The sequence below is a fragment of the Melozone crissalis genome, unplaced genomic scaffold (assembly GCF_028551555.1).
Source record: "Melozone crissalis strain CALT ecotype California unplaced genomic scaffold, PUWL_Pcris_2 ptg000045l_1, whole genome shotgun sequence".
Lineage (NCBI taxonomy): Eukaryota > Metazoa > Chordata > Aves > Passeriformes > Passerellidae > Melozone > Melozone crissalis.
In genome coordinates, this window is record NW_026535823.1 from 27695955 (window position 1) to 27720645 (window position 24691).

The 24691-nt window shown below is 42.0% G+C and overlaps 1 protein-coding gene across 1 annotated transcript in view; it reads right to left on the bottom strand.

The window, feature by feature from the left end:
* Positions 1-24691, bottom strand: part of SLC1A7 (solute carrier family 1 member 7) — a 47774-nt gene that overhangs the window by 17141 nt on the left and 5942 nt on the right. Inside the window, exons 3-6 of the mRNA XM_054285979.1 lie at positions 15762-15977; positions 4676-4718; positions 3676-3895; positions 1264-1363 (exon numbers count right to left, since the gene is read on the bottom strand). Of these exons, the coding sequence (XP_054141954.1) occupies positions 1264-1363; positions 3676-3895; positions 4676-4718; positions 15762-15977 (579 nt within the window). The remainder of the gene's footprint in view (positions 1-1263; positions 1364-3675; positions 3896-4675; positions 4719-15761; positions 15978-24691) is intronic.

Below are 24691 nucleotides of genomic sequence, written 5' to 3' on the forward strand. Positions count from 1 at the left end.
AGCGAAAAGAAAGACATCATCAGGAGACAACTCCCTTCCATCACGCAGTGGGAGCTGCAGCTCCTTGCAGTGGCAGTGGAACCTGCCCTGTCTGGGTTTGGCTGTTCTGTCTCCACACTAGAGCAGGATGCTCTGGACAGTTTTGTCTGTGGGGTCCCCCTCAGCACAGCTGAGGTTATGGCACTGGCAAGGAATGACTTTAAAATGTTTTGGTTCCAAAGGCAGCTCTGACTTAGCATCAGGCAGGTAAATGACTGGGAAAAGGGGGAGTGAATCCTGAGCTCCTCTCATGTGTTTGTGTTCGTGTAGCTGTTCATGGATTTTCGTTGGAAGCTCTTAAGTAAACATTTATGTTGCCTTTGGAAGACAGAGGAGAAACACCAACATGCATTAGACATGCTCTTGGACTGCCTGGGGGTTTGGTTTGGGGCAGATAAATAGGCAGAAGAATTGTTGGTTTCTGAATCCACTCTGGACAGGTGCTTTATAAAAAACTGTTGTGCTTCTGTGCGCAGCTGCGGACAAAGTCATGGATGCCAAAAAGCTTTGAATTGAAAAGAAATAAATCTGGGAGCAGCCAGCCATCTTCCACTTGCAGCTGTGTTATCTCTAGAGACTTGACACTACTTCCTCATTTTCCAGAAATAAACTAGCTCCTTTGACATATCCACCCAAGCAATCATTCCCTGACCCAGGTCAGTCAGATTGGAACCACGAAGCTGGAAAGAGAGAATGTGGGCTGAGTGCTGGCTCCCTGTCCCACATCAGGCTGAGCCACACTGGGGGACATCCTGAAGTGGGGAGAAGGTGCTGAGCTGATAGCTCGTGTTGTTGGCAGCCACCTGCTCTTTGGGGCAGGTGTGTTGGCAGGTCTGGCTGGGTCTGCAGCAGTGCTGGAAGGGATGGAGGTACCAGCTAGAACATCCCATCATGCTGCTCCCTTGTGTGGCCTGGGTGGCTGTGATCCCCCTTGGCATGGCCAGGGATCGGCAGTGCCCTTGGGGCATACAGCACACCCCACCCAGCTGTACCATGTTCTGTCATTTGGGAGTAACATAGAGGGTGCCCTGTCAAAAGGATGGTACAGACCAGGGACAGATGTATGTGCATCCTCAAATGCTGAGGCCCTGCAAAACTAAGAGTTATTCATCCTCGTTTATTTCCCTGGAAATAAATGTATGAAATTTCTGTGCATTTTATTCTGTTGAAATGTTCTTACCCTTTTTAAAAAATACTGTTTTTCTTAGCAAAACAGTTACTTACCAAACAGCAACTGCCACTATCTTCATGACAGATTCATTCAAACACTGGCAAAAGCTGACCAAAGGGACGCCGCTGTTCCCCATTCTTCCCAACATGATCCCTGCAATCAGAGCATTTGGGTTCATTTCTCAGGTGTCTTCACTCACAGCCCCAGTGCTTTCCCTCCCTGCTGAAACTCTAAGTCCCCTGGTAGCAAGGCTGTGTCCTGAACCATCCGTCATAGAGCCCTGTGCAGGATTTCCCTGCTCTGAGTGATCCGTGGAACACAAACTGAGAAACATTTTCTAGTGAAAATGTCTCTGCCTACAGCCAGGCAGCACCAACGAGAACTTGGGAGGCAAAGCCAGGTTTTGAGGTTTGTTCTTGTAATGGGAAGTTAGTAATGGAGTCTCTGTCATATTTTCAGTAGTTTTCTGTCTACACGATAATAATTAACCTTTATAGTCAGCCAGGCTTTGCAGTTTTGGGGGAGGTAAGGAAATGTAGATTTATGGAGAGAAAGGCCAAATTGCTGTGAAGACTAACCAGCAGAGAAGAAAGCAAATAAACCCCATGTATGTGCTCCCATTGCTCAGCAAGCAACTGAACACAGCTCTGGGATGTGTCATCTAACCATATATTCTCCAGACAGTGTTATTTCCATTAATGCATATAAATAGACAACATTTTCCTGTAGCTAATTATCCTCCCTGAAAGGATTATAAGTGATTGAGTCAATTGCTCAAGGAAACACTTCAAAAAGTGGCTGCACCAAGGGAGTTTGCCTTTGAGGGGAGCTGCCTGGGGAGGCAGGGGCTGGCACTGGGGTGTGTGCTGCTGCTTGCTGTGGATGTGCAGTGCCCTTGCTTTGGGCAGGAGCCTGGCTCTGTTCCTTGGGGCCCACAGCCCCGAGCTGCGTCTCAGGCAACGCCACTTCCAGGGCCATCCCCTGCTGAGGCAGGCAGGGAGGCTTTCAGCTGCCTTATCCAGGGATTTCACAAGAGCAGTGCTCTCAAGATGGGAGTTTGTAAGCCTGTTAGATCATCTAAGCCATAACTTTTAGGTCAGAGGACAACAGTCTTTCATTAAGCTGTTTCAGTGCTTCCATTTTGGAGGGTAGGAGGGTGGTGCAATAGGCTGAAGACAGCCTTGACACATCCTCTGTTCAAAACAAAAGCCTGAGGTAGTCCTTGGTGATGATAACTGTGGAGGGTTTGGTGTCTCGGGTTTGTTCCTGGCTGGTACAGCCAGAGGTGACCCAGCAGGCATGCTGTGGGTGACAGTCCTGGTGCTGTTTGTGTCCATCAGGCAGGAAGAAGCCAGGTCTCAGCTCCTGCCTGCTGAGCCGCGGGCCAGCAAGACTGAGGGGCTCGGTGAAAGTTGTACATTCAGTTCTGGGCAGACAATGAATGATCTTCTGTTCTCAGAAGCAGAAAATTGCCCTTGGTCCTAATAAGTAGATGTAATTAATTCATTCACACCCAGTAGGTTTTGACTGGAATAGTGTTTGTGGTGATGTTGTACTTTGGAAATGGACTATAAAATACTACGAACTGGGAGACAGCCAGTTTCCAGCAGGGTTGTACAGGGAATACCACCCACTGGAGAAGCTAAAAAAACAGAGACAAATCCACTAATTCCAGCTTTGAATCTTGACCCCTTGTGCTGCTATGAACCATAATATAATAAATATAGTCAAAGATGTTTTATGGAACTACCTTTGCTGACCAGATTAACTTCCAAGAATAAATTTACATAAGGAAAATTTGATCAGCATTTTCTTATAAAAGTCATCAGAACTTTATGGTTAACTAGGAAATGTTTGTTTAAACTTCTTCTTTCAAATCCACAAACATAATATAACACACATGGCACCAATGATTTCCTCCAGCAAGTTAAACTAAATAAATAAGCCAGACAGAAGCTCTTACTCTTACAAGCTAAGCTAGTAGGTGGTATAGAACTATCTTTATTGCAGGATACCAAAAATAAAATCAAGAGGTTTCAATCAAAAAAGGAATAGCCACAGATTTAAAACTCATAAAACAATATGGGTTGGCATACTGGTAGAGGGGCCATGGATCTGAACTGGTGGTGATTCCAGACTCCTCTGAGCACACTGTACAAGGTTGTCTTACGGTCAGCAAAAAATGGGTCATAAATAAAAGCTCAAAATAATTGAGGGGGAAAAAAAAAGATTGTAAGTGAATGCACACAAAACCCAACTCCATGGAACAAAAGTCATCAAGGTTTTTGAAAATTTGTCTTTGAAAGGGTTGGGGTACAGCTCTGTAACAGTCTTGCCTTTTCCCCAAAATGTTTAGATAGAAACAGCTAAAAAAGCTGAGTCAAGAAACCAAGCAACCCAACCGCAATCCTTTTCTCTTGAATGGACACTTGGATTATTACAAACCAAACATGTCAGAAACCTACCCATGGTGGCAGAGAATATCACAATCCCCAGTACATTCATGCCATCACTGGCTCCTGGCTCTGATTTGTAGATGACTTCAGGAGGGGGGGTGATGTCCAAGGCAAAGTTCTGCACGTTGGAGCCGTTCTCGTCCTGCACGCCGTAGATGATGATGCGGCGGGTGCTGCTCTCGGCCGACGCTTTGTTCGATTTAATGATGGGAATGCTCCTGGTGCGGTACTGAAAGGAAATAAAATGGCTTTTACTACAGTATCCCAACAGGAATTAATAGTTTAATGAGGCCTCCTAAGTGCTCTGTTTCAACAATGCTGCATGTTGAAGGGACTGGCATGAAAAGGAGAATGAACACTGCTGTCCCTTCTGTTCAAATCTGTAAAAACAGTTGACGTTTTGGAAAAGCATAACAAAACCTGAGTATCCTATAATCAAACCCTGGTGCAGCAAACACTTTTCTCCTGACAGAGCAACTTTCCTGTAAGACATAATTAGGAATGACTTCCTATAGGTTCTGAGTGCCCTTCTCTTTGTAAGGCTCCCATGAAATGTTCCCCCAGGTGAAATAAATACAGCCATGCCTGTTGCTTCCTCAGAACTTTTAGATGAGCTTTTCTTGCCAAATTCCAACCTGAGTAATTAGATTCTCCCCTAATACATTATTTTGTTGCTTTAATTGAACATGCTATTCTATTCTTCCTTTGTGTAGTGTTGCAGGGTGCTCTTAAATAAATTCCAGCTCTCCTCTGGTGGATGTGGAACTGACATAGGAGTGCATATCTATTCTCTAGTCCCACTAGAGAGCACTTTATCCCTGTTTTGCCTTCAGATACCATGGCTGCTGAGGCTAATGGAATGGGCCCCATTAATTCCTAAATGCTGAAGGTACTAACAGTGTCTGCAGTCCTATGCCATGTCTATATCTGGGCTGTGTTTTACAAAGGTACATGTTTCACATAATGCTGGCTCATGTCTTTCATCAATAAAAGGAATATTGCCACTTACCTGCTTGAATGTGGCCTCAACAAGATTGGCTGGAAACATGTTCCTAAAAATGAACAAATAGAAGAATAATTTCTATGGAACTGAAACCAACTTTTTTTTACTATGTGTTGGGTCTGCCATGATAAATCTGTTCTTTGCCCTGATGGAGAGCAGGGGCTGGACAGGTGCAGAGGATGCCACTCTCCCCAGCTGTGCCATACAGCTGTGCCTGGCTGAGCACAGCCCAACAGAGACAGAGCTCCTCAGAACTGAGGTTTTGGGACTTGCTTCCAAACACCTGGGGGGAGACCCAGGAGCTCTGGCTGCAGATTCTGGCTCTGCCACAGTCTCCATGTTGTAACTGGGGTGACAGAATTGCTATGATTCCCTTCTCCATATGCTGACTGGGGGGATGAATATTCTTTTATTCCATATTTTGCCTTCCCTACTTAGATAATGAGCTGTTCAGGACAGTCAGGGATGTATTCCTGAGACCCCTGGGTGCTGTAATCTACTGTGGCACTTCTAGGTACTCCTGTGCTAATTGATAAACTCTGATGTTTTTATCACTAAAATTGCAAGTGATGTAGACTTTGCAGTGGTTTGGTGAAGAACAGTTTGCTTTTCAAAAAGAGGATCTCATTCCTGATTAAAAGAGTTGAGATTAGAGCTGTACACTGATAAATTTTATTTAGATAGAGTTCTGAGGCTTCAGAATAAGAACCTGAATGAGGTCAGCAGCTTCATCTTTGCTCACAGCTGAGCTGCAGAGGAAGGCAATGACCCAACACTGAGACTGCAGGGAGACCAACAGATTTTTAATTCCAAAAGGGACTCTTTTTGTCACCTTTTCTGACTTTCTGTCTATCTCACTCTGTAACATTTCACACAATTATATATGGAGCTAATTTATAATTTCAGTTTGAGCTAGAAAGACAGACATTCAATCCCTATTTGAAATGGAGAGCACACCCTCTGCAGGCTTCAAAGAGGAATCATAGTATAATTGGGAAAAACAGCTAAAAAGTCATACATTTCCATTCAGCATTTGGGAACCAAGATTTGTGTGATATTCTAATAGGATCATTTTCAGAACTGATTTATTTCCAACTCTAAGCTTCTGAACCTTGGGGCAGAAGACAAGGACAGTCTGTGACCCAATTATCTTCTTTCGTACCTGTATTTATGCAAGGAGAAACTCCTGAGTTCTCCAACAAAATGACTTTTAATTCAAAGTCCTGCTTAAACCCCAAGACAGGTTAACCCTCAAATATATGTGAAAAGCCTATTCCCAGTTTCAAAGAGAATCACTGTGTGCATAGACAGCTGAATGCACGCTGATCCAGGGACATTTCCAGAGCTGCTTTCCTCTCTGCAGCAGCAGCAGCAGCACATACTTGTTGCTAATGGAGTCAATGTGCAACACTGGCTTAGAAAACACAATTTTTTTTTCTATTTTAAGTGATCATAACATGATATTATGGTCACACTTTAAAGTATGAGGTAGATTCTGCGTCAGTAGCACCAGTCACTGAGAGCAATTGCTACAAAGAGGTAATTGATTATCATTTTTAGGGAGAACTGTGGGAGAAAAATTTTAATTAAGTGATAGCAGTACTGCCTAATGATTGAAACAGAAGACTGAACATGAGAGGAATTTGTTGGCCTGCTCCTTGAGAGCAGATGAGTCTCATAAAGGCATTGGACTGTCTCTGCAGACTGTCCGTGGAGCTGCTGATTGTCTGGTTCAAATGTCAAATGCTTTGCAGCCAAAGCAAGGCACAGACAGGAGGCAGCTGTGCATCCTTTCCCTGTCAGGTGCAGGCACAACCTGCCTGAGCCCTGGGGCTTGACTGGCACAGGGAACCAGCTGGGGACAGCTGGATGGAGCTGGGCCTGGCGAGATGGAGAGGATGTTACAGGAGAGGAAAGGTGGTTACTGCTTTACTGTGCCTCGTAAGGGAATTCTGCTTCCAGGTTGTTACAGGCTTCATTAATATTAACTTGTCTTTGTTTTGCTGGGCTGAAAGGTGCTACAGGGGTGCTCAATATGGTGGTTGTGCTCTGACCTGCTGTGTGAATGTGGAATATTCTGAAAGCAGAGATGCGCACAGAGATTCCAGCACAGCTCTGAATATGCACCTCACGTACGAGCTGTGGCTTTGCACAGAAACATCAATTTAATTGCTGATCATTTCCACTTTCTCCCTCATAGTCCTAATTAGTAGAATTAAGAACAATTAAGACTGCTTGAGAAAGGAAATATCATATGGTTAGTAGCTAGATTAAATGTTAGACAAATTTGTAGAGGATTAAAGCATTTTGTTTCTTTATCATTCTTTATCCTGCAGGAATTACAACTACCCACTTAATACTAGATGCTGGAATTCTCCCAATATTTTTTAATAAATTATGCACTGTGATCCAGTCTTTGAGACTAGCCTTACCAAAATTACACAATTTATCTGGTGAAAGGATGACCTGAATGTGTTTGCCAGGGCCTCGGCTTATTTTAAGCTGGTTTACTTGGATTGAGAAAATCCAGTATTAGCCAAAATTAAGTTTTGTTAATCAAAAACATTTAAGAGAGCAATTGGTGAATGAGAACATTAATGGACTAAAAACAAAAAATGAGAAGAAGGACTTGAACTGCCACCTAGAGATGGAAGGTAATTGGGAGGGTTTCTTGGTTCTGTCAGGCCTCCTCAGAAACACTTCTTGCTTGAGGGGCATGTTTTGCTGCACATTGATATTGCCAGCCATGAGCTGGATGTTTAGCAAGGATCACCTGGGAAGGTTCAGAACAAGAGACTGAAGGGAGAGTGACATGGAGGATTTGACATTTTAGTGTGGAGCTGGGATGGGGAGGCTGCCTGGATCCTCACAAGGTTCTTGGGACAGCCCTCCTGTGGGATCCTGCCCACAAACCTGAGTCCTGGGGGTGCTGCAGCTTCAGGCTGGCTCAGAATCCACACGTGGGCATTTCCCCAGCACAGAGCACAGTGAATGGCAGAGTGCTGTACCCTGTCCATCTCTGCCCACCCTGCTCCAGCACCCAGCCTGCCTCCAGATTGGCCCCTGCAGACCTCTGTGCAGCTCTGGATGAGATCCAGCTGTACCCACATGGATCAGGTCCCCAGATCATAAAGTGAGGCTGTGTCTCTACTCAGGCACTGTGTTTATCACTGGTGTACCCTGAATTAAAGACACTGCCAGCACTGAGGAAGGAGTGATTCAAACTGAGCTCATCATTGCTGTCAACACCTATAAATACTCTTGTGTATGTTCAGTTAAGAAAGCCAAGCAGATAAAATACTTCTGAAGTTGCAGCATTGCTTGCAGACTGCTTACAAGACACAGGTCACAAAATAATAATGCAGGGAACTTAATGTGATCTGGGATTCATTTCTCTAGCACAAGCAGCATTGTCTAACCTCAGTAGCTCAGCTCAGCATTCCGAGCAGAAATAATTTCACATAAGAATAGGGAATTAAACCTACTGCATAACACTGACTGAGTCTGGTTTAAAACAAAGATAAATTTGGGTCTGAGACAAGGATATTGTTGTAAAACAGAAACTGAAGACATAGGTTTTCTGGTTACATAAAAATTAACAGCTAAATACTGCCTGCCCTGAGGAATAACATTTCCCAGAGCATCTTCTGCCTCAGGAACTCTGCCAGATAGAGCAGGAGTATTCAGCTGAGGCTAAAGGGATGAATGTGCATGAAACTTCAATATCAGCTCAGTGAACCTTCTGCAGAGCTGAGCTGCTGAGCCCAGCTGGCACAGCAGGCCTGGCCTGCCTTTGCTGTGACAGCAGCACACGGGCACAAGTGACCCACTAATCACATCTCTGCCTGCTGTGCTGCACAGGCTGCTGCGTCCTACGAGCACATTTTGGAGCCCTTCCCTAATTCTGCATGGGGTGAGAGGGTTCAGATGTAGATGTATGGAATTAGGAATGTGTGGGTACATGTAATATGAGACAGCTAGGGCAGCATACGTTCTGCACTTTGGTAGTTGTGGATTTTGAGGAAATCCTAAAGACTTGTATCAAGGGCAGGCAGCACCTGCTCTGAGCAGCAGGTCTGAGGGTCCCATTAGGCACAGGATGATTTAGCATCTTGCCAAAAGTGGAAGGTCTTCCCTTCCCCATTGTCTCCCAGTAACTGACCTATGAATTAACAGAGTTGATTGATTTTGCTCCCCTAATTTCAACTGCTTTGGGAATCTGAATAGTGTTAGGAAGCCATTCTTCAGCACTGCCCCCAGGATGTGGGAGCTCTCTTGTCTCTTTAGGGGGTGGTTGGCTCAGAACCACAGCAGTGGCACAAAGAACAGCACAGTTAAACTGTGTCACTGTGACTCTGTTAACTGAACTGTGCAGAGAACATGAGCCTGCAGCCACTGGGACAGCTCCTTCACATCTCCTGGATAACTTCTATTAAAAATAACAGGCCAGATTCTGGTTCCAGTAATGCTGCTGAATATCTGAGATACTCACTCTGAGTGCTGACCATGGTGTCATTAACTCAGAGCATTCAGCCTTTGCAGATCCTTTCAGTCAGAAATGAGGCCAGTGGCTGCAGCACAGGACTGCCACAGGTATGGCAGATGTTTCCTTGACTCAGAGCACCCCTTCCCTCTGGCACTCTGTGCTCTGCAGCCCCAATCTGGTTTTGCTCTCAGACTGGGACGTTATCAGCCCCTAATCCCTGCCACAGCAGACAGTCTGGCTGCAGTCTCCCACGCTGTGGAATTAAAGCCACCAGACTGGGGTTTTGCTGCACATGTGTCCTCATAATATTTATTGGCCTATATTTGTACTGGGCAGAAAGCAGCTTTGGATGCTCTCAAATTTGAGCAAGTGTAGCTGGGCTTGCAAGAACATTATTTTAAGGCTGGGAATTTGACAGTATTCTAATATTTATGTGTTTGAAACCTTACCCTGTCACTATATACACCAAGGGGACAGAGAGCAAAACTGGAGCCTGAATGGCTTGACATGAGAACTGTAAAGTTTCCAAGTTTTCCAAGAATGAATAGCACTGTAGCTTCTATTTACTGTAGGCTGAGGTCATTCTCAGTGACATTACCTTAATCTCAAGAATTTGTTTACTTTTTATGTCCTCTGCATGAATTCATCATTAGCTGTGTAGACTCCTCACTACTGTTATACATGAGGCACAAGTCCTGTCTTTAGTCACACATCTGATACCTTCCTGCTGGTGTCAGGGGCTCCAGCAGGGTTTGCACTGCTGAAAGCAAGGGCAAAATTTAATCCAGAAAGACAAAAAACCCCAACCTATGTGAGAAACCATCTTGCACATCAGTAGTCATCTCTGGTGCCTCTGATTTCTCAGTATCAGTCATACTGCCTCCTGCTAAAAGGACCAAAGAAGGCTTTTGCAGAATTAAGGAGGCACTAAAATCCTCATTATTGGGATAAAAAGTACTTACAGAATGCAAAAATCACTAATTGGGTCTAAGTTATTTTGTCTTGCTTTGTTTTTTTTTTTTTTCAAAGATCAGAGCAGAGCTCATATTGTGGAATCATTTTATCAAATGTGGAATTTTTGTCTGTCCTGAGGGCTGCATGGCATTTCAGTTCCAGGAAGGGATCTGAACTTTCTTACCCTGCTTCCTCTGAAAGAAGTTCTGTGGCTCTCTGAAAGTGGAAGCACGAGTACATCACAGCTTTAGGCGTCTCAAAAAGGCTGAATTATATCTAAGGTAACACAACAGGCCCAGCATATTTCCACTGTGGTTCCAGCAAGGCAAGTTATTCCATAAAAATGTGGGTTGGCACTGCAAGAGCTCCAGACCAGTTGTCAGGAGGATGGACAACAAATTCCCCTGCAAGGTCAGAGCTTTCCTCGTGCACTTTTAATTCCTGGTCCTGTGCACCTCACCCTCTGTGACTAAAGCCTCCTGACCAGAGAGCAGAATTTGTTTCATAGCCCATCTCCTCAGGGTGGTTTTCATCATGGAATTATCTTTATTCCATCTTGGATTAATTTTGTGCCAAGTAGAGACCACACAGTCAGAGGATTGAGAGTTCTTTGTAAATACTTAAGGATGGGGCTCCTGTGGAGATTAAACCCTTAAAAATTAACCAGAAGCAAAGACCTGGTCCCAAGGCAGAACATTTCTGGCATAAGGCTGGTTTTGTGAGATGAAAACAAACTGGCAATCTGAAAAAAGTAAAAAGTGGTGCTTTGCCATAGGAGACAGATAAATATTTCTATCATAGTGCACAGTAGCTTTTGGCAAAAGATGCATTAATGTACAGCATACTTATTTTCAAAAGTTACTTCATAGTTTAAAGCTGGAGCATTTAATGCACTCTAAAGTATATGACTGTGTCTACATACAATTCAGTCTTCAGTTGTAAACTTCCAAAGGTGTGATTCCTGATTCTGCACAGCCAGTCCAGGAATCTGGAATTTTCCCACACTCCAATAGACCCTGAGTTTTTCCTGCCCTATTTTCAAGAAACACAATTTCAATAATATAGAATATGGCCCTTAGCTTGAAAAAAGGGAAAGGAAGTGATTTTAAAGAGTGCTCAGGATTCCCATGAAAACATAAATCCTCTACAATGTTTATATCCTCTTCTAACTCTTACTGCTATAAAAATAAAGCCTCTCTTGGTTAAGCCAAATTGATTTTCTGGGTACCTGCTATTAAATTGGATGCAATCCTGAATTTTCAGTGGTAAAATGCTCTGGTTTCTCCCTCCAGTAAACTTCAGAAATGTACAAATTTATTTTTCATGGATCAAGATGTGATTTGATCCTGTCTGCCCTCACTGAATTGGTTTATTTGGGGCTTTTGAGCTGAATAAGTTTGTGATGCCACTCTGTCTTGTTAGACTTGAGAAAAACCAATAATGTGCATGAACCCTGCACCTGCTGGTGCCCAGGTCTGCAGCCAGCCTGATCTAAAACAGGAGGGGAAACCCAGTTTGGCTGGGATTTTGCTTGTTTGTTTAATTTATAAGCCAAATTTTATTTCCCTTGGTGGGAAATGCAGGTGGCATGATTTCAGTTGCAGCAGAATCTCCCCTTCTAAATCAAAGGTAACAGATGTCGTGGAAATATTAACTGCTAATGTCAACAGTGTCCTCCTGGCTCACAGAATGAGTTTTGCAAATGTTTGTCCCCAAATTAAAGGCATTTTCTCTTCTCCTAGTCTGGTCATTATGCTACAAAAGCAAACCTAATATTTTAAATGGAAAACTATTCCTGTAAGTCTGTTGTTCCTTTTTGTCCTTTTGAATGAAACACACAAAAGCTGAATTACTTTAAAAAAATTGAACCTTGCCTTTCTTAATTTCTTAACTTATAAGAGGCTACTAAAATGTCACTCTTATTTTTGCAGACAAAGTATAAAGTTAATTTCAGTAATTCCCACAGGAAGAAGAAGGCAGAGATGTTTGTTGATTCACTGCTATTGAGATGCCCCAAAGCCACAATCCTACAAGACCCCTACCAGCTCTTGTATGAGCTGGGAATATTCCGTCTGGCCAACAAAATTTTCTGAACAATCCTCAGTGAAGTAATTTCTTTTCCATGTGTTTTGGTTCTCTAGCTGTAAGAAAGGAAAATGGTCCTTGCCTACCTCACAGAAGTATTGCACATCATGACAATAAATCTGTAAAAACTCATAAAGCACCAGGTGGTTAAAGACCACATGATCTTTTGCCTGAGGATTATATAGAGCTGTAAATGGAAGAAAATGCACTTTTATAGGCCTTGCAGTGCTTGCAGCAGAAACCTTGAATAAAATGAGGGCAGATTTGTACATCTGTCTCAATGGAGCAATAAAGTGGTGGCTAAAGAGAGAAGCACCCTGAGAGCAGCATCTCCTGCACAGCTTCAGAGTCACAGCTGCCTCCTGAGCCCAGATCCAATACAGAGGGGCAGGTTCTGCAAGGGGAGGTTCCTGCTCAGGGGCCACCTCCTGAAATGGGCATCTTCCACAGGCAGCAGAACATTCTCATCCCCAATCCCCCTGGGGTTCTCTTTAGAAAGGAAATCTTTCAAGTACAGCTGTTCAGAGTGGCAAAAAAAAAATGTTTGAACCGTGGATGCAATTTTTGAGGCATGAAATTCAGGATGTTGATGAGATTGTGCATTTCCTGGCTGATGGGAGGTTTAGAGCAATTTCAGAATTATTGAGAATTAGTATCTCCTCACCAAATCATTCTTGTTTAGAGTTTTTTTTGTTTTCTTTACTTTTTTCCCCTGCAAAATGGACAAGTATACAGGGGAAACACCATCTACAAAATAATTTAGAAGAATAATAATAATGTGGTTATTGATTGGTGTTGCAAGTGTTTAGGATAACGACAAGGGTCTCCACTAGTTTTCGATTTCATTTTTTGCTGATTCAGTATGTTCTTTAATTTCTAATTAAAACCACTACTAAAAGCAAAAATCTCACACAAAAATTCAAGACATTCAATTTCTAGCAACATCATTCCTGCCAAAAGTTCTAGACTTGACAATGTCATATATAACATCACATAAAATAATGAGTTTTATCATTTTAAAGTGGCTTCAAATCTGAAATCAATGAGGGTGAATACATGTATCTCCATGCCAAGATTCATGCTTTTAAAATTAACCCCACAATAATGTCGCATATATCATCTCTTCACTTGTGCATTTAGCATTCTTCATTTGCAGAATACCAGATGTTTCCTGTGTAAACTTCTGGGCACACATGCAATTGATAAATGGAGAGGAAATTAATGAATTGAGGAGATAAGCCAATCTGGGCTGAAAAAGATGGTTTCCAGCTGTGAATGGAAGTGATTTCTCATTGAGCTAAAGGATCAGCTTTTCTAGCTCAAACCAGCAGATACATCATTACATTTAATCCAGACTTCCACACAGATATTTGAGTCTTGCAACTGACTGCAGCAGAGCCAGAATTTCACCCATAGTGTTTGCCTAGGCTGAAAGCCCATTCCCCACTGTTCTGTTGTTATTTATTTATTTATTTGCTTAGGAAGTGTGGTTATTTCTGTAGCAGAGGAATAAAAAACATCCTTTTGTGCTCTCAGGATAGAAAGATTGCAGCTGTGGCTGATGCTGAGCACAGCAAAAAATACTGAGCTGGATTCTCTCTTTTTAACCTTTGGTAATGAGAGGGGCTTGTTGACCTTGTCATTGTTGACACCTGCCCAAACCAGTGAAGAATTTAAGGTTATGCAGACTAGAAGCACATGGCTGCTTGGAAACTTGAATACCTGAAATGTGCACACATGCTGTTATGATTTGCTTGGGTAAATGTTTGTAGAAAAGTGAAATCCTAGAAGATACTTGCAAATGTTTTTTGACCTGCAGCGAGGCTCAGGGAAATAAAGTGTCCTCAAACCTCACCACAACTCCCCTGGTGTACAGGGAGTAGCCAGGCAGAGGTGAAGAGATGAGTTTGTAACTCAGGTCTTGGTCTTTTCTTGCAAACACAATAGTATAGTAAATTTTGATTTTGAAAACCCAGATTACTTTCCATCTAACTCATCTCCATGACAAGCTTACTCTGAGCCTCTAAAGGCACCTGGGCTGGTGTGAGAAAGGGAATGAGGACCTGTGGTGAGGGAGACCCTTCCCAGGCAGAGCTGTAAGGTCCATTTGGATGGATCCTTGCACTGTGTGTCCCACTGTGCCTTTCAGTGTCTCTGACTGAGGCCTCAGAACCAGCTCAGCACACCAGGAATGGTCCCTGACACTGCCACTATGAACAGAGTCATTAAAGTCATGCTTTTCTTAGATTCTCTTTTATTTCTTATGCTACTCTATCATACTGAGGGATTCACAGCTCCTGTAACCTGCTCTTGGTGTAGGAATTACAGTCCTTTGTGCAGCAGAAACAGAATAATGTGGCTTAACCCCATGCCACAAACAGATGTGGGAATTGCTCTGCACATCCATCCCTGATGGCAAAGTCACTGGACAGATACAGAGATCTCTCTGCAGATAGAGAGATCTACCCAGTGCAGAGGAAGGTGCTGTTTTTGTGAGAAGCTACAAAAGAGATTGTTCTCTGCTGCTGCTCCATGACTAAAATAATTTGGCCCATTCTCACAAAGACTTAGAAAAAATACAGGTGGCCTGGGTAAATGTAACTTGAAAGAAAAAAAAAAAAGAGTCTTTTGTAAGCTTCTCTTCCCAGTTCCTTCTGATTGAAGTCCAAATAAGTCTAATTAAAGTACTTTGTGTGCTGTCATGCTGTCAGGGTCGGGAATTTGCGTTTTTGAAAGGCAAACTGTGAATCATTTTAAATTTCAGTAAGTTGAACTCCAAAGAGAATTCTCTGTGGTACAGATACACACTTGGCCTGAAAGCCCTTCACTGATGTAGTATGAGATCAGTAACTTGAGGAACTACCAAACAAAGTCAAAACTTGGTCTTTCTGCATGAGCAAAATAAATCTGAGGCACAGAATATGTTCAGTCAACAAACGAATCCCACTAGCACCTGAAATATTGGGATAAAAAGGGATTTCAGGCAAGGCCATCAAATTCCAGCAGTGCCCTAATGCTGCTCTAAAAGAACAAGTGTGTCTTTTGCCAAACAAAATAAAATTAATAAGGAAAAGCCCCAAAGCAGAATAAAAAATACCCAACAGTGGTCTTTGTAATTGTGTCCTTTATCTGTAAATTGGCATGAACAGCTGTAACTGCACTTTTTAAGAATTATTTTCTGAAAAATATGTGTTTCACCCCTTTATTTAAGGTTTTGCCTGTTGCAACTGTTGACTCATTTAAATGAACATTAAATTTTATTACTCCCTTGACCCTAATAATGAATTTGATGGTGAGGTGCACAGGCTGGATGGAGTCCTTGGGGTATAAACAACCTGCTCCATTGCTGTTGGTTGGTGGCCATTCATTTAAATTTTACAAGAAACAGCCAGTATAAACATCTGATTACTTGAAAATTATCTTCTGAAACTTACTTTTTTCTCAGTCTCAACAAAATATTTATCCTTAGATTCAGAACTGAGGCTCAGGCCACAGTTCCTCCTGCAGCTCTGTACAAAATGTGACATTTTCCTGCCTTCAGAAAGCAGAAAGAATGGACGTGGTTACCGGATTAAGTCCAGCAGTGCATCTGCAGAGCTCATGATGGGCTTTCCACCCTCCTCAGTGCTCTCCTTCTGGGCTGCTCCACCAGGGTGGATAATGGACACCATAATTATCCCCACAACCACGGCCACAAAGGTTGTCCACAGGTAGTAAGTGACAGTTATGATTCCCAAGCGACTGGAAGTCTTGGCATCCAGGGCTGCCAGCCCAGACATCAAGCTGTGGGAAGAAAGCACAGCACAAATTGTATTTAAATGAACGTTATTTTGCATTACATTAATGCAGCCTACAGCCTAATTTCTGAATCATTCCATCCTGCTTGCTTCTCTGACAGCTGATTCTGTGTGTCAGTGTTTCAGTGAGCTTGCCAGTAACACTGCAGCTGTCTCTGTGTCTGAAGGGGCATTTTCCAAGTGCCAGCCCAGATCCTGCTTACTGGAATGAACTTGCAAGCTCAGGCTGCACATGTGGGGGCTGAATCCTACTGACTCTTCCCTGAAATTCCAGGGACAGTTTTACACAAGTTACACATGGGATGGCTCAGTTCACAGGAGCAGTGGCAATAGTTGTTAAAACTCTGTGTGTTATACTCTACACATAATTTTACAGAATAATAGAATAATTCTAGAATTCTAGAATTATTAAGAATTATATTTTTTAAAATTAAGAATTTTACAGAATAATCCTCTGAAGAAAGGCTAATCAACCCACTCAGCCCTTCCTGTGTAAAGTGGGGACACAATTTTAAAATGAAAAGCACTAAGGGGCAGTTTTGTCATATAGTCCATTCTTTAGCAAAAAGAATAACTTTTTTTCTTTCAAAGTAAATTCAAGATATTTTTGCTTTGCCTGGGAGCACATTAGGAGCAGACTGTAATTCAGTCTAAATTGGGGACAGTGGATGGGATCCAGAGGAAACACCTCCATGGGAAGTGTGGCTGCCCAGCTTGGAGCAAAGAACATGCTGTGATCACTTCAGCCTTTCCATAGAATCAGGAATAACAGAGTCATACAGTCATAGAACCTGCTGAGCTGGGAGGGACCCATCAAAATTTCCTCTTCAGCTCCCTGCCCAGCACTGCAGAGCATCACCAGTGTCCCTCGTGCTTGTACACTTTGCCTGTGCCAAGCCATACAATTCCCACCATGAGATTTAGCTCCCACCGACCCTCTTGTACAGGCAGATGAGACAGGGCTCCCTTTGGCCCCTGAGGTTTCTTCAGGCTGCTCTGACACAGACCCTGATGCAGTTCCCAAGTGGTCTGAGTCTGGGACTGGATTTTCCACTGCCAGCAGTGTGGTTTGGGGCTTTGAATTGAGATTTCCCTTTGGATAATTCTCTGTGAACTCCCCAAAGCATACATCTCAGGAAAAGTACAGGTGAAATAAAACACCACATTTATTATTTGGTATGTCCAGCTTTCTCATCAAAACAGACCTGTTTATCAGGCCTGTTCTCATAAATATTTACTAATATTTATACCTCCTTGAATGAGATCTCCTTGACCTCACACTGCTGAGAGAGGTCTAGAGCCAATGCTAAAGTGCAGCTTAACCTTTATAGTAGATTTAATGAAATCAAATGGGTGGATTTAGTGTTCAGGTTCCAGCTATCCACTAGATTAATTAAGAAAATGTATTGCTTTTCTGCATTGCCAATCTCCCATCCAGCATGGGTTTTGTTAACACTATAGGAGCAAGGCTGCACTGGAGTTTGGATAATTTAGAAAATGAGCATCTCAGCAGCTCTCACTCTTGTAATCCTTGTTCTTTGCTTTTATTTGTCATTGGATTTGATAAAAATCCCAGCTTTCTGTGTGTCTGCAAAGCACTGTGTACAAACACAGCACTGCATATTGAAAATACAGTAGTAGGAATGCTGCTTTGTTCCTTGACATTTCCCTTGGATGAGTCCATGCAGAAGAGTAAATATTCTAAAACATTTTTTAAATAAAATAATTCAGTAAAATATATTTATCTCAAAATAATGTGACAGTTTTCTGTTAAAAAAACCCCTGTGTTGTTACTCAATTTTTAGGACTGAACTCTTCTCTCAAGCTGAGGTTCCACAGGCCATTGAGCCAGTTTGACAGCTCACTGCTGCACAGAGTAGATACCCAGAGTACAGCACTGTTCCACCTCCACATTCCCGGGGGGGGGGGAACAAAATGAGAATCAGGTTGATTTTTAACCAGTTGGATGTTTTTCATGGTAACAATTTCCAGGGTTCTTTATAGATACATTATGCAGGTGACATCAGAGGTGTGAAGGGCTGAGTGTTGAGTAGCAGAGCTGTCACTTGCAGGCAGAGCAGTTCCTGGGAGAGGGCACTGCCAAGAAAACAGAGAATTCAGTCCCCTTCCCTCCCTGGTGCTGCCCTGGAGCCACTGTCACTGTGGGGAGCCACTGTCACTGTGGGGAGCCACTGTCACTGTGGGGAAGCCACCACTGTTCCTGTTGTCCTTGATGCCTCTGGGCTGTGTTGGTTCTGCAGAACAACAGAGGGATGAACCCTGTCTGGATTGCTCACCTGAGAAGCATTTCCAGAAGTACTTAGGGACAAAAATCCTAATTAAATATGTCCAGTGGTTCAGGTGAGTTAGGGTTGTTACCTCAGCCTCAAGATGCAGGGCCTTAGGATTTGGGAGGATGTTGTTCAGCTGGAATCTGATCTTACCTTGGCTCCTAGGTGGCAAATCCTGAGGGGGCTAATAATGAGATTGCTCTGTCTTGGGGATATTCATTAACAAGATCATCATCTGTAATGAGATTATCCTGTCACCAGATAAAGTCATGCTCAGTTCATGCTGTGATGAGAAAGTCATCAAAAGTAATTAACTATGGAGATGCAGTGGGGTAACTGGGATGTGACAGAAGCATGAACAGGTCTGGGCCCTGACAAAACCCTGCATTCTCCATGGCCTGCAGTGCAGGGACCAATGGAGCCAGTTCTCCAAAGGCTGGGGAGTAACAGTGGTCATTTTAGGCAATAGCTCAGAATCATTTCAGAAAGAAGTGCTTGGAACTAGAATAAGACAGTAATCACTCATTCACTATTTTTTGTTTGACTTTATGTGTTTGATCTCAGAAGGAATGGGACAAAAGACACAAAGATGAAGAGACATTGAGGTTATCACAGTTATTGTACAAAGCAAGCAATACACAGTCACATCACAGCAGTTCATTGCTGTTGATCTCTGGAGTTCTAACATTCACACAATGTAGCCAAAGGATGACAAGAACAAATACTTTTCTTACTTCCTAGGGAACAGGGGGGCAGGAGCAATAAGCTTCCAGCTAGTTTAAACTAAGATCACTGTATCATGCTCAGGTCCTCCTTCAAAGTCTAATTTTCATCAGACACTCTTGGCTATATAAAAATTTCTGAAGAGTTTCTCAAGATTCTTCCAAACCAGAACAAAGCTATTCTCATGGCTTCCACTGCTAGACTCATGAAACACACTGGAATGGAAAACAGTGTACCTTTAATTCTTGTCAAACCTCAGGATCTGGTTGGCCTTGGAAGAACAGGGCAGATATTTGATTCATAGGTTGAAATAATTTGAGGAGCTGTGTAATTAAGTAGCTTCCACATGTATGATTCATGTGTAGCTTCTTCCATAGTGTGTTTTAGTGATTGCCAAATGGACAAAACAGGATTAAGACAATAAAAAACAATCTGGAGCTTTTCTAAATAATTACTGTACACCTCACTCCTTTAATCAGGTTGGGAAAAAAAATCCACAAAATTGTAATTTAATATTCAGACACCATTACTTAGCTTGTATGGAAAAAAGCCTGTCGAGTCTAAAGGGAAGGGGAAGACATCTTCAATTCTAGGACTTATATATGACTAGTTAATAAGGTAAAGTCAGTTTCTACATTGTTAAAAGTATTTGTAATTGTACAAACCAAAGAAGCAAGTGCTAAGTTTCATGTCTGCTTTGAGGGAAATCTGTGTAAAATCCCCAAGACTAAAATAGAATTTTTGACGTAAAGAAGAAGGGAATTCTTTCCAATATCTTGGAAATCTAATTAGTCCCATGCAAACAAGTAGCTAAACCCTTTTGAGCACCTCTAGGCTTGTTCTGGCTGTCACAGATAAGCATCAGGTATTTTATTTACAAATAAAAATAGAACTTTCTATCTTCTCTGCAATTCTCTAGGTTTTTCTCTTGCTGTCTGGTGAAAGCACATTTTTTTGTCCTGTCTCAAGATCAAATCCCCAGAAAGGGAAAATACAAGAAGCTGCTGCTAAGACCCCATTCTACATGTTTATTTTGTCTTCCTCTCCACCAGAAGCCATCTGGATGTTGCTTTGAAATAGATGGATTATGGATAAAGTTATCAGAAGGGATTAGTGTGATTAGAAAGACATTAATCCTGTCAAGAAGTAATGGTCAAGTATTAACCACCAACAGTTGTTCCTAGAATGATGTTTGTTTTCATTCATCCCATTCTCTCCCTCCCATTCTCATTTTGTAATGGCATGCTGTGGAAAAGACCTTCCTGAGCAAGTTGTGCCATGAGGCTGGGAAGTGCCTCCCCAGCTACATTAGAGATGATTGTATTGCAGTTGGGCATCATGAAAGGGAAGTGCTGCCTTCACTAATGCTGCAGGATCATGCAGGCAGGCTGTCACTCACCTTTTTGTCAAGGTCAGAGCCTTCAAGTCTCCACATGACAATAATGTGCATTTAATCATCCCAAAATGCTTCACCAGTGGAACCCCCTCTAATGCAGGAGGGCAGTATCTCCACTTTAGAGACTCAGAAACAGAGAAATTAAGGCACTTTTAAATGAAGACAGACCACTTACAGTGAAAAGAAAATCTGTCTGAAATGATCTCTGTATTGCAGTGAACCATCACATTTTCCTTATCTGTGCTTTCAGAAAAGGCTGCTTCACTTCATGGAGGCACCATTTTCAGAGGAATGTTTGCAACAGAGAAAACACAGCTCTACAGCGATGAAAGAAAGAGATAAGAAACTTTCTCTGGCTCTATTTTGATGAAAGAGATAAGAAACTTTCTCTGGCTCTTTTTATAGTTTAATGCTTGATTTGCTGTTAGTCTCTAGTGGAGTTAAAATTATTCAGCAGTGAGAAAGAGGGATCAGAATGACTCTTTCTTTTCAGGATATCCTTTTGCTTTGTTCTACTATGAAAACCACCTACAGAACATGACCCTGCTATGCCTGCAACAGAGCCAGGACAGTGGTGGTGGTAAAATCACAGCCCAGCCCTGTCTGCTCCACCCTGCCCCAGGCTCTGCCCTTCCTGACACAGGTTTTTGCACACTGCTGGTGTGCTGCAGCCTTCTGCTGATCTGAGCACAACTGAGGGACTGTCTCAGTCACTGTGGCCAGTGCAATGTCCCAATGTCTTGTATTATTAAAAATTTCATAGTATTACAACCTGATTTTCAAAGGAGTTGACAAGTCTGGAACCCTCCTGAAGGTCCAAGGGGCTACTAAGGTTCATCTCCTGTGCAAATCCAGTGATAGAAAACAGCTTTTAAAAGTTTAGACATCTTGATATAAATGAAATTGTGTTTAAGGTCAAAAAAACTCCAACTGCGGAAAGTGATAGCTGTACTACAAACAGGACTGCTGGTTGGATTATCAGCTGTAAATAGCACTTGAAATGTGAATTCACTTTTCAGAGCTCCCGTTTGTAACTATTTTAATAAACTCAGTGGAAGCCCAGAGGTGTCAGGCATGATGGAAAATCTGGCTCTTGATCTTCAAGCAACAAAAACGTGTCAGAAGATCAATACACTGTTTGCAGTGATTATTGTTTAATTTTACAGCTAGGCTGCTAGGAAAGAAACCAGTCTACATTTCTAATGCATCATAACATGCATAATTTTGAGATTTGGTTTCTATTGCTTTATGAAATAGTAAGATCCTTATTTTTTACCCAAAATGTTGATATCTCCTTTATAATCTAACACTTGTAACTCTTAATGACAAATTGACATACACAGCAAAAATCCTGCCAGGAATTCACATGATGCATTTTATTTTCTATTTGTTGTGCAATAGGAAATCTGCTTTTATGGACTCATGTAAACAAGGCAGGACTTTGTACAGCACACAGTGAAGGCTGATGTCCAGTGGCTGTTCTGTCACCTGCATCTGTGAGGTTACTGTGACACATCTGTGAGTTCTGGAAGGGATGAACAGCAGCCTTTGCTCACTGACTGACAAAGGGGATTCCAGTGTAGCTCATGCAGAATTCAGGTTGGCTTGTTGATTTCAGCTGTTCTGATTCAACAAAAAGTGTTTCCTAAATTCAAAGGTCAGGATGCAAACAAACCCAAATGATCTATTAAATATGGATGTGCAGCTTCACATGGTGGAAGGAGCCAAGAATCTTACTAATACTTGATTTTTTTTTTCTTCTGTCAGTTCTTTCAAGCATTTTCAGATTAAGCAAAAGGATTTGAAACACAAATTTGGATTATAAACAAATGTCAGATTTATTCAACTGTTCTTTGTCTAAGACAACAGAGGGAATCCAGCCAGCCCCTCAAGCTCCACATGTCATTCCCATTCCTGTGTGAGACACTAAGTATTTTAGAGCTCTCAGAGGACCACAGAAAAATTCTGTCAGGTCGCAAACAGTTCATGCCCCATTTGTAATCACTTCAGTGCTTTCCACACCCATTCCCTCTGTCACCACAGATTCCTCTTGCACGTCACCAGATCCCTACTGACACTCCCTAAATCATTTCTACTGGGTTGGTCCAATTTTGTCATTATGGTGTGTAATTGTAACATGTCATTTTTCACTGGAACAGTCTGGACCTCTAGGGTACACAAACAAAAGAAAACACTAGAAAACAGTATGGCATCTGAGCATTAGACTTAACATTTCTAAACATAGTTAATAGCATTGAAAATGTTCCAGATGATAATGTGGAGAACTTCTGAAGATGTCTCAGACATGGAGGAGGGATTAAAACTTTCCTCTACAAGCTGAAGCCATCTCAAATGATGATTTTTGGGGTAATCTGACACCAGTTCTGCAATATAATAGCAATATGGAGAATTTAAAATAGTATAATGGTGTCAAGTGAGATGCTTTCTGACTGCTTCTTCTTACCCTTGGGTAATCCTTATCTTTCAGTTTCATCCAAGTAGTTTTGCTTTTCACTCTAAAAATAAATATAGTTATTCCCTCTAGTCATCTTGAAACTCACTTCTCTGCACTGACTTTCTCCACAATAAAGACTTAAGATGATATATCCTAGGAAAGAGCTAACAAACATCTAGTTCTCACTGGGGTGAAATGTACTTTTATTGCTATTCACATTACAGTGTTACATGTGACAGGTAGTGCAGAAATGGGACTCTCAGCACTTTATGCTGTCATTCAGGTCCCTCACAGATTTCCCCATACCCACCCCACAGAAGGTTTACCCTCCCCTCTTGGGGAAGGGCTGTTGCCCAGTGCAGCAGAGGTGGAACAGAGGGAAAAGTCCACAAGCCAATAATGTGAAGAAAACAAGCCCTGTGTTCCCAAAGCAACTTCATTCTATGGAAAATACTTCTGCCTTGGTACTTCATGGAACATTTTTCTGAGCAAGCTCTTCAGAGACCCAGAGGCAGCTGCTCCTCAGCACCTCACTAGATAATACAGTACATAAATTTGATTGCACTCAATTATAGAACCATGGAATTTTTTAGTTTGGAAAATGCCTCTAAGATCTTTAACCCCAACTGTTCCTTCCCCCAGCACTGCCAAGTCCCTCAAACCATGTCCCCAGGTGGCACATCTACTTGTCTTTCAATACACCTCAGTCTGGCAGCAGCACAAGGATAAGAACAGAACAGCTGGTATGAAGGGGAATAGTTTAACACATACATAGCAGATAAGACCAAGCCCAGACTGACCAGAACCTTCTGTTATCCACCCTTTCCCTTTTGGTCTTCAGGTAAATTATGTGTCAAGACATGGAAAATACCTCTAAGTACCAGAAGTGTATTAGAAGAAACAGTACTGCACAAATTGTCATTCATGTAAAACCAGTATTATTGAGTTGATTAATTTTGGCTATCCTCTTTATTTAAATATAACCATAACCAGAAAAAAAAATCATAGCCTTTTAGACTATGATTTTTCTTCTGCATGGATATTTTATTGATTTTATCAGACAGTGGTTTATATTCACAATAAAAGGTTTAAATTGTCGATTGCAGTACAGGTCTTGGAGAGTTTCGGTCAAACTTTTCATCCCTAACTAATGATGATCTTAAGTAGAAAAACAGAGGAACAATCTCCAGTGTGAGGTTTATTGCCAGCTTCATCTGCAGGTAAGAGCAAACAAACAGTGCCCAACACAACCTGCCCAGGCCAGTGGTCAGTTTGGTGTGGCCCCATACAGCCAAACAATGCCAGAATTCCTTTAAAACACAATGAGCAATACTTGTCATTGGTGAGATGTTCAAATGCCAGTGTGTTCCTCAGTCAGTGAGCTGGGGAAAAAATATGGGAAAAGGATACTAAAAAGAGAAGTTTCTAATTAAATACTGGGCTCTAAGAGCATGAGTAAGAACCACCAACTCGGGAATGTGAGCAGAAGGATGAAGGATTACCAGAACTGATGGCATTATGGATAGGAATCCCTTTAAAGAAAGACAGTACTATATTTAGAATATTGTATTTAATTAATCAACAAAACCAAAATAGTAACTAATATTTATTATTACACCCAAATGGACCTTCAAATAAATATGAAATTTTATTAGCATACACTTGTTTGTAGGTGTAACATACCCAGAAGAACAAGCTCTTTAAATAATACAGGTCAAACCAGTTCTTTTCTTTTGACTATAAAGGGAATAATATTTCTTTAACAGGATCTGCTCATGGAAAAGGATCAAATCTCTGCTACTCAGTATTTCTTAAACATCTAGAAAATGGTTGGT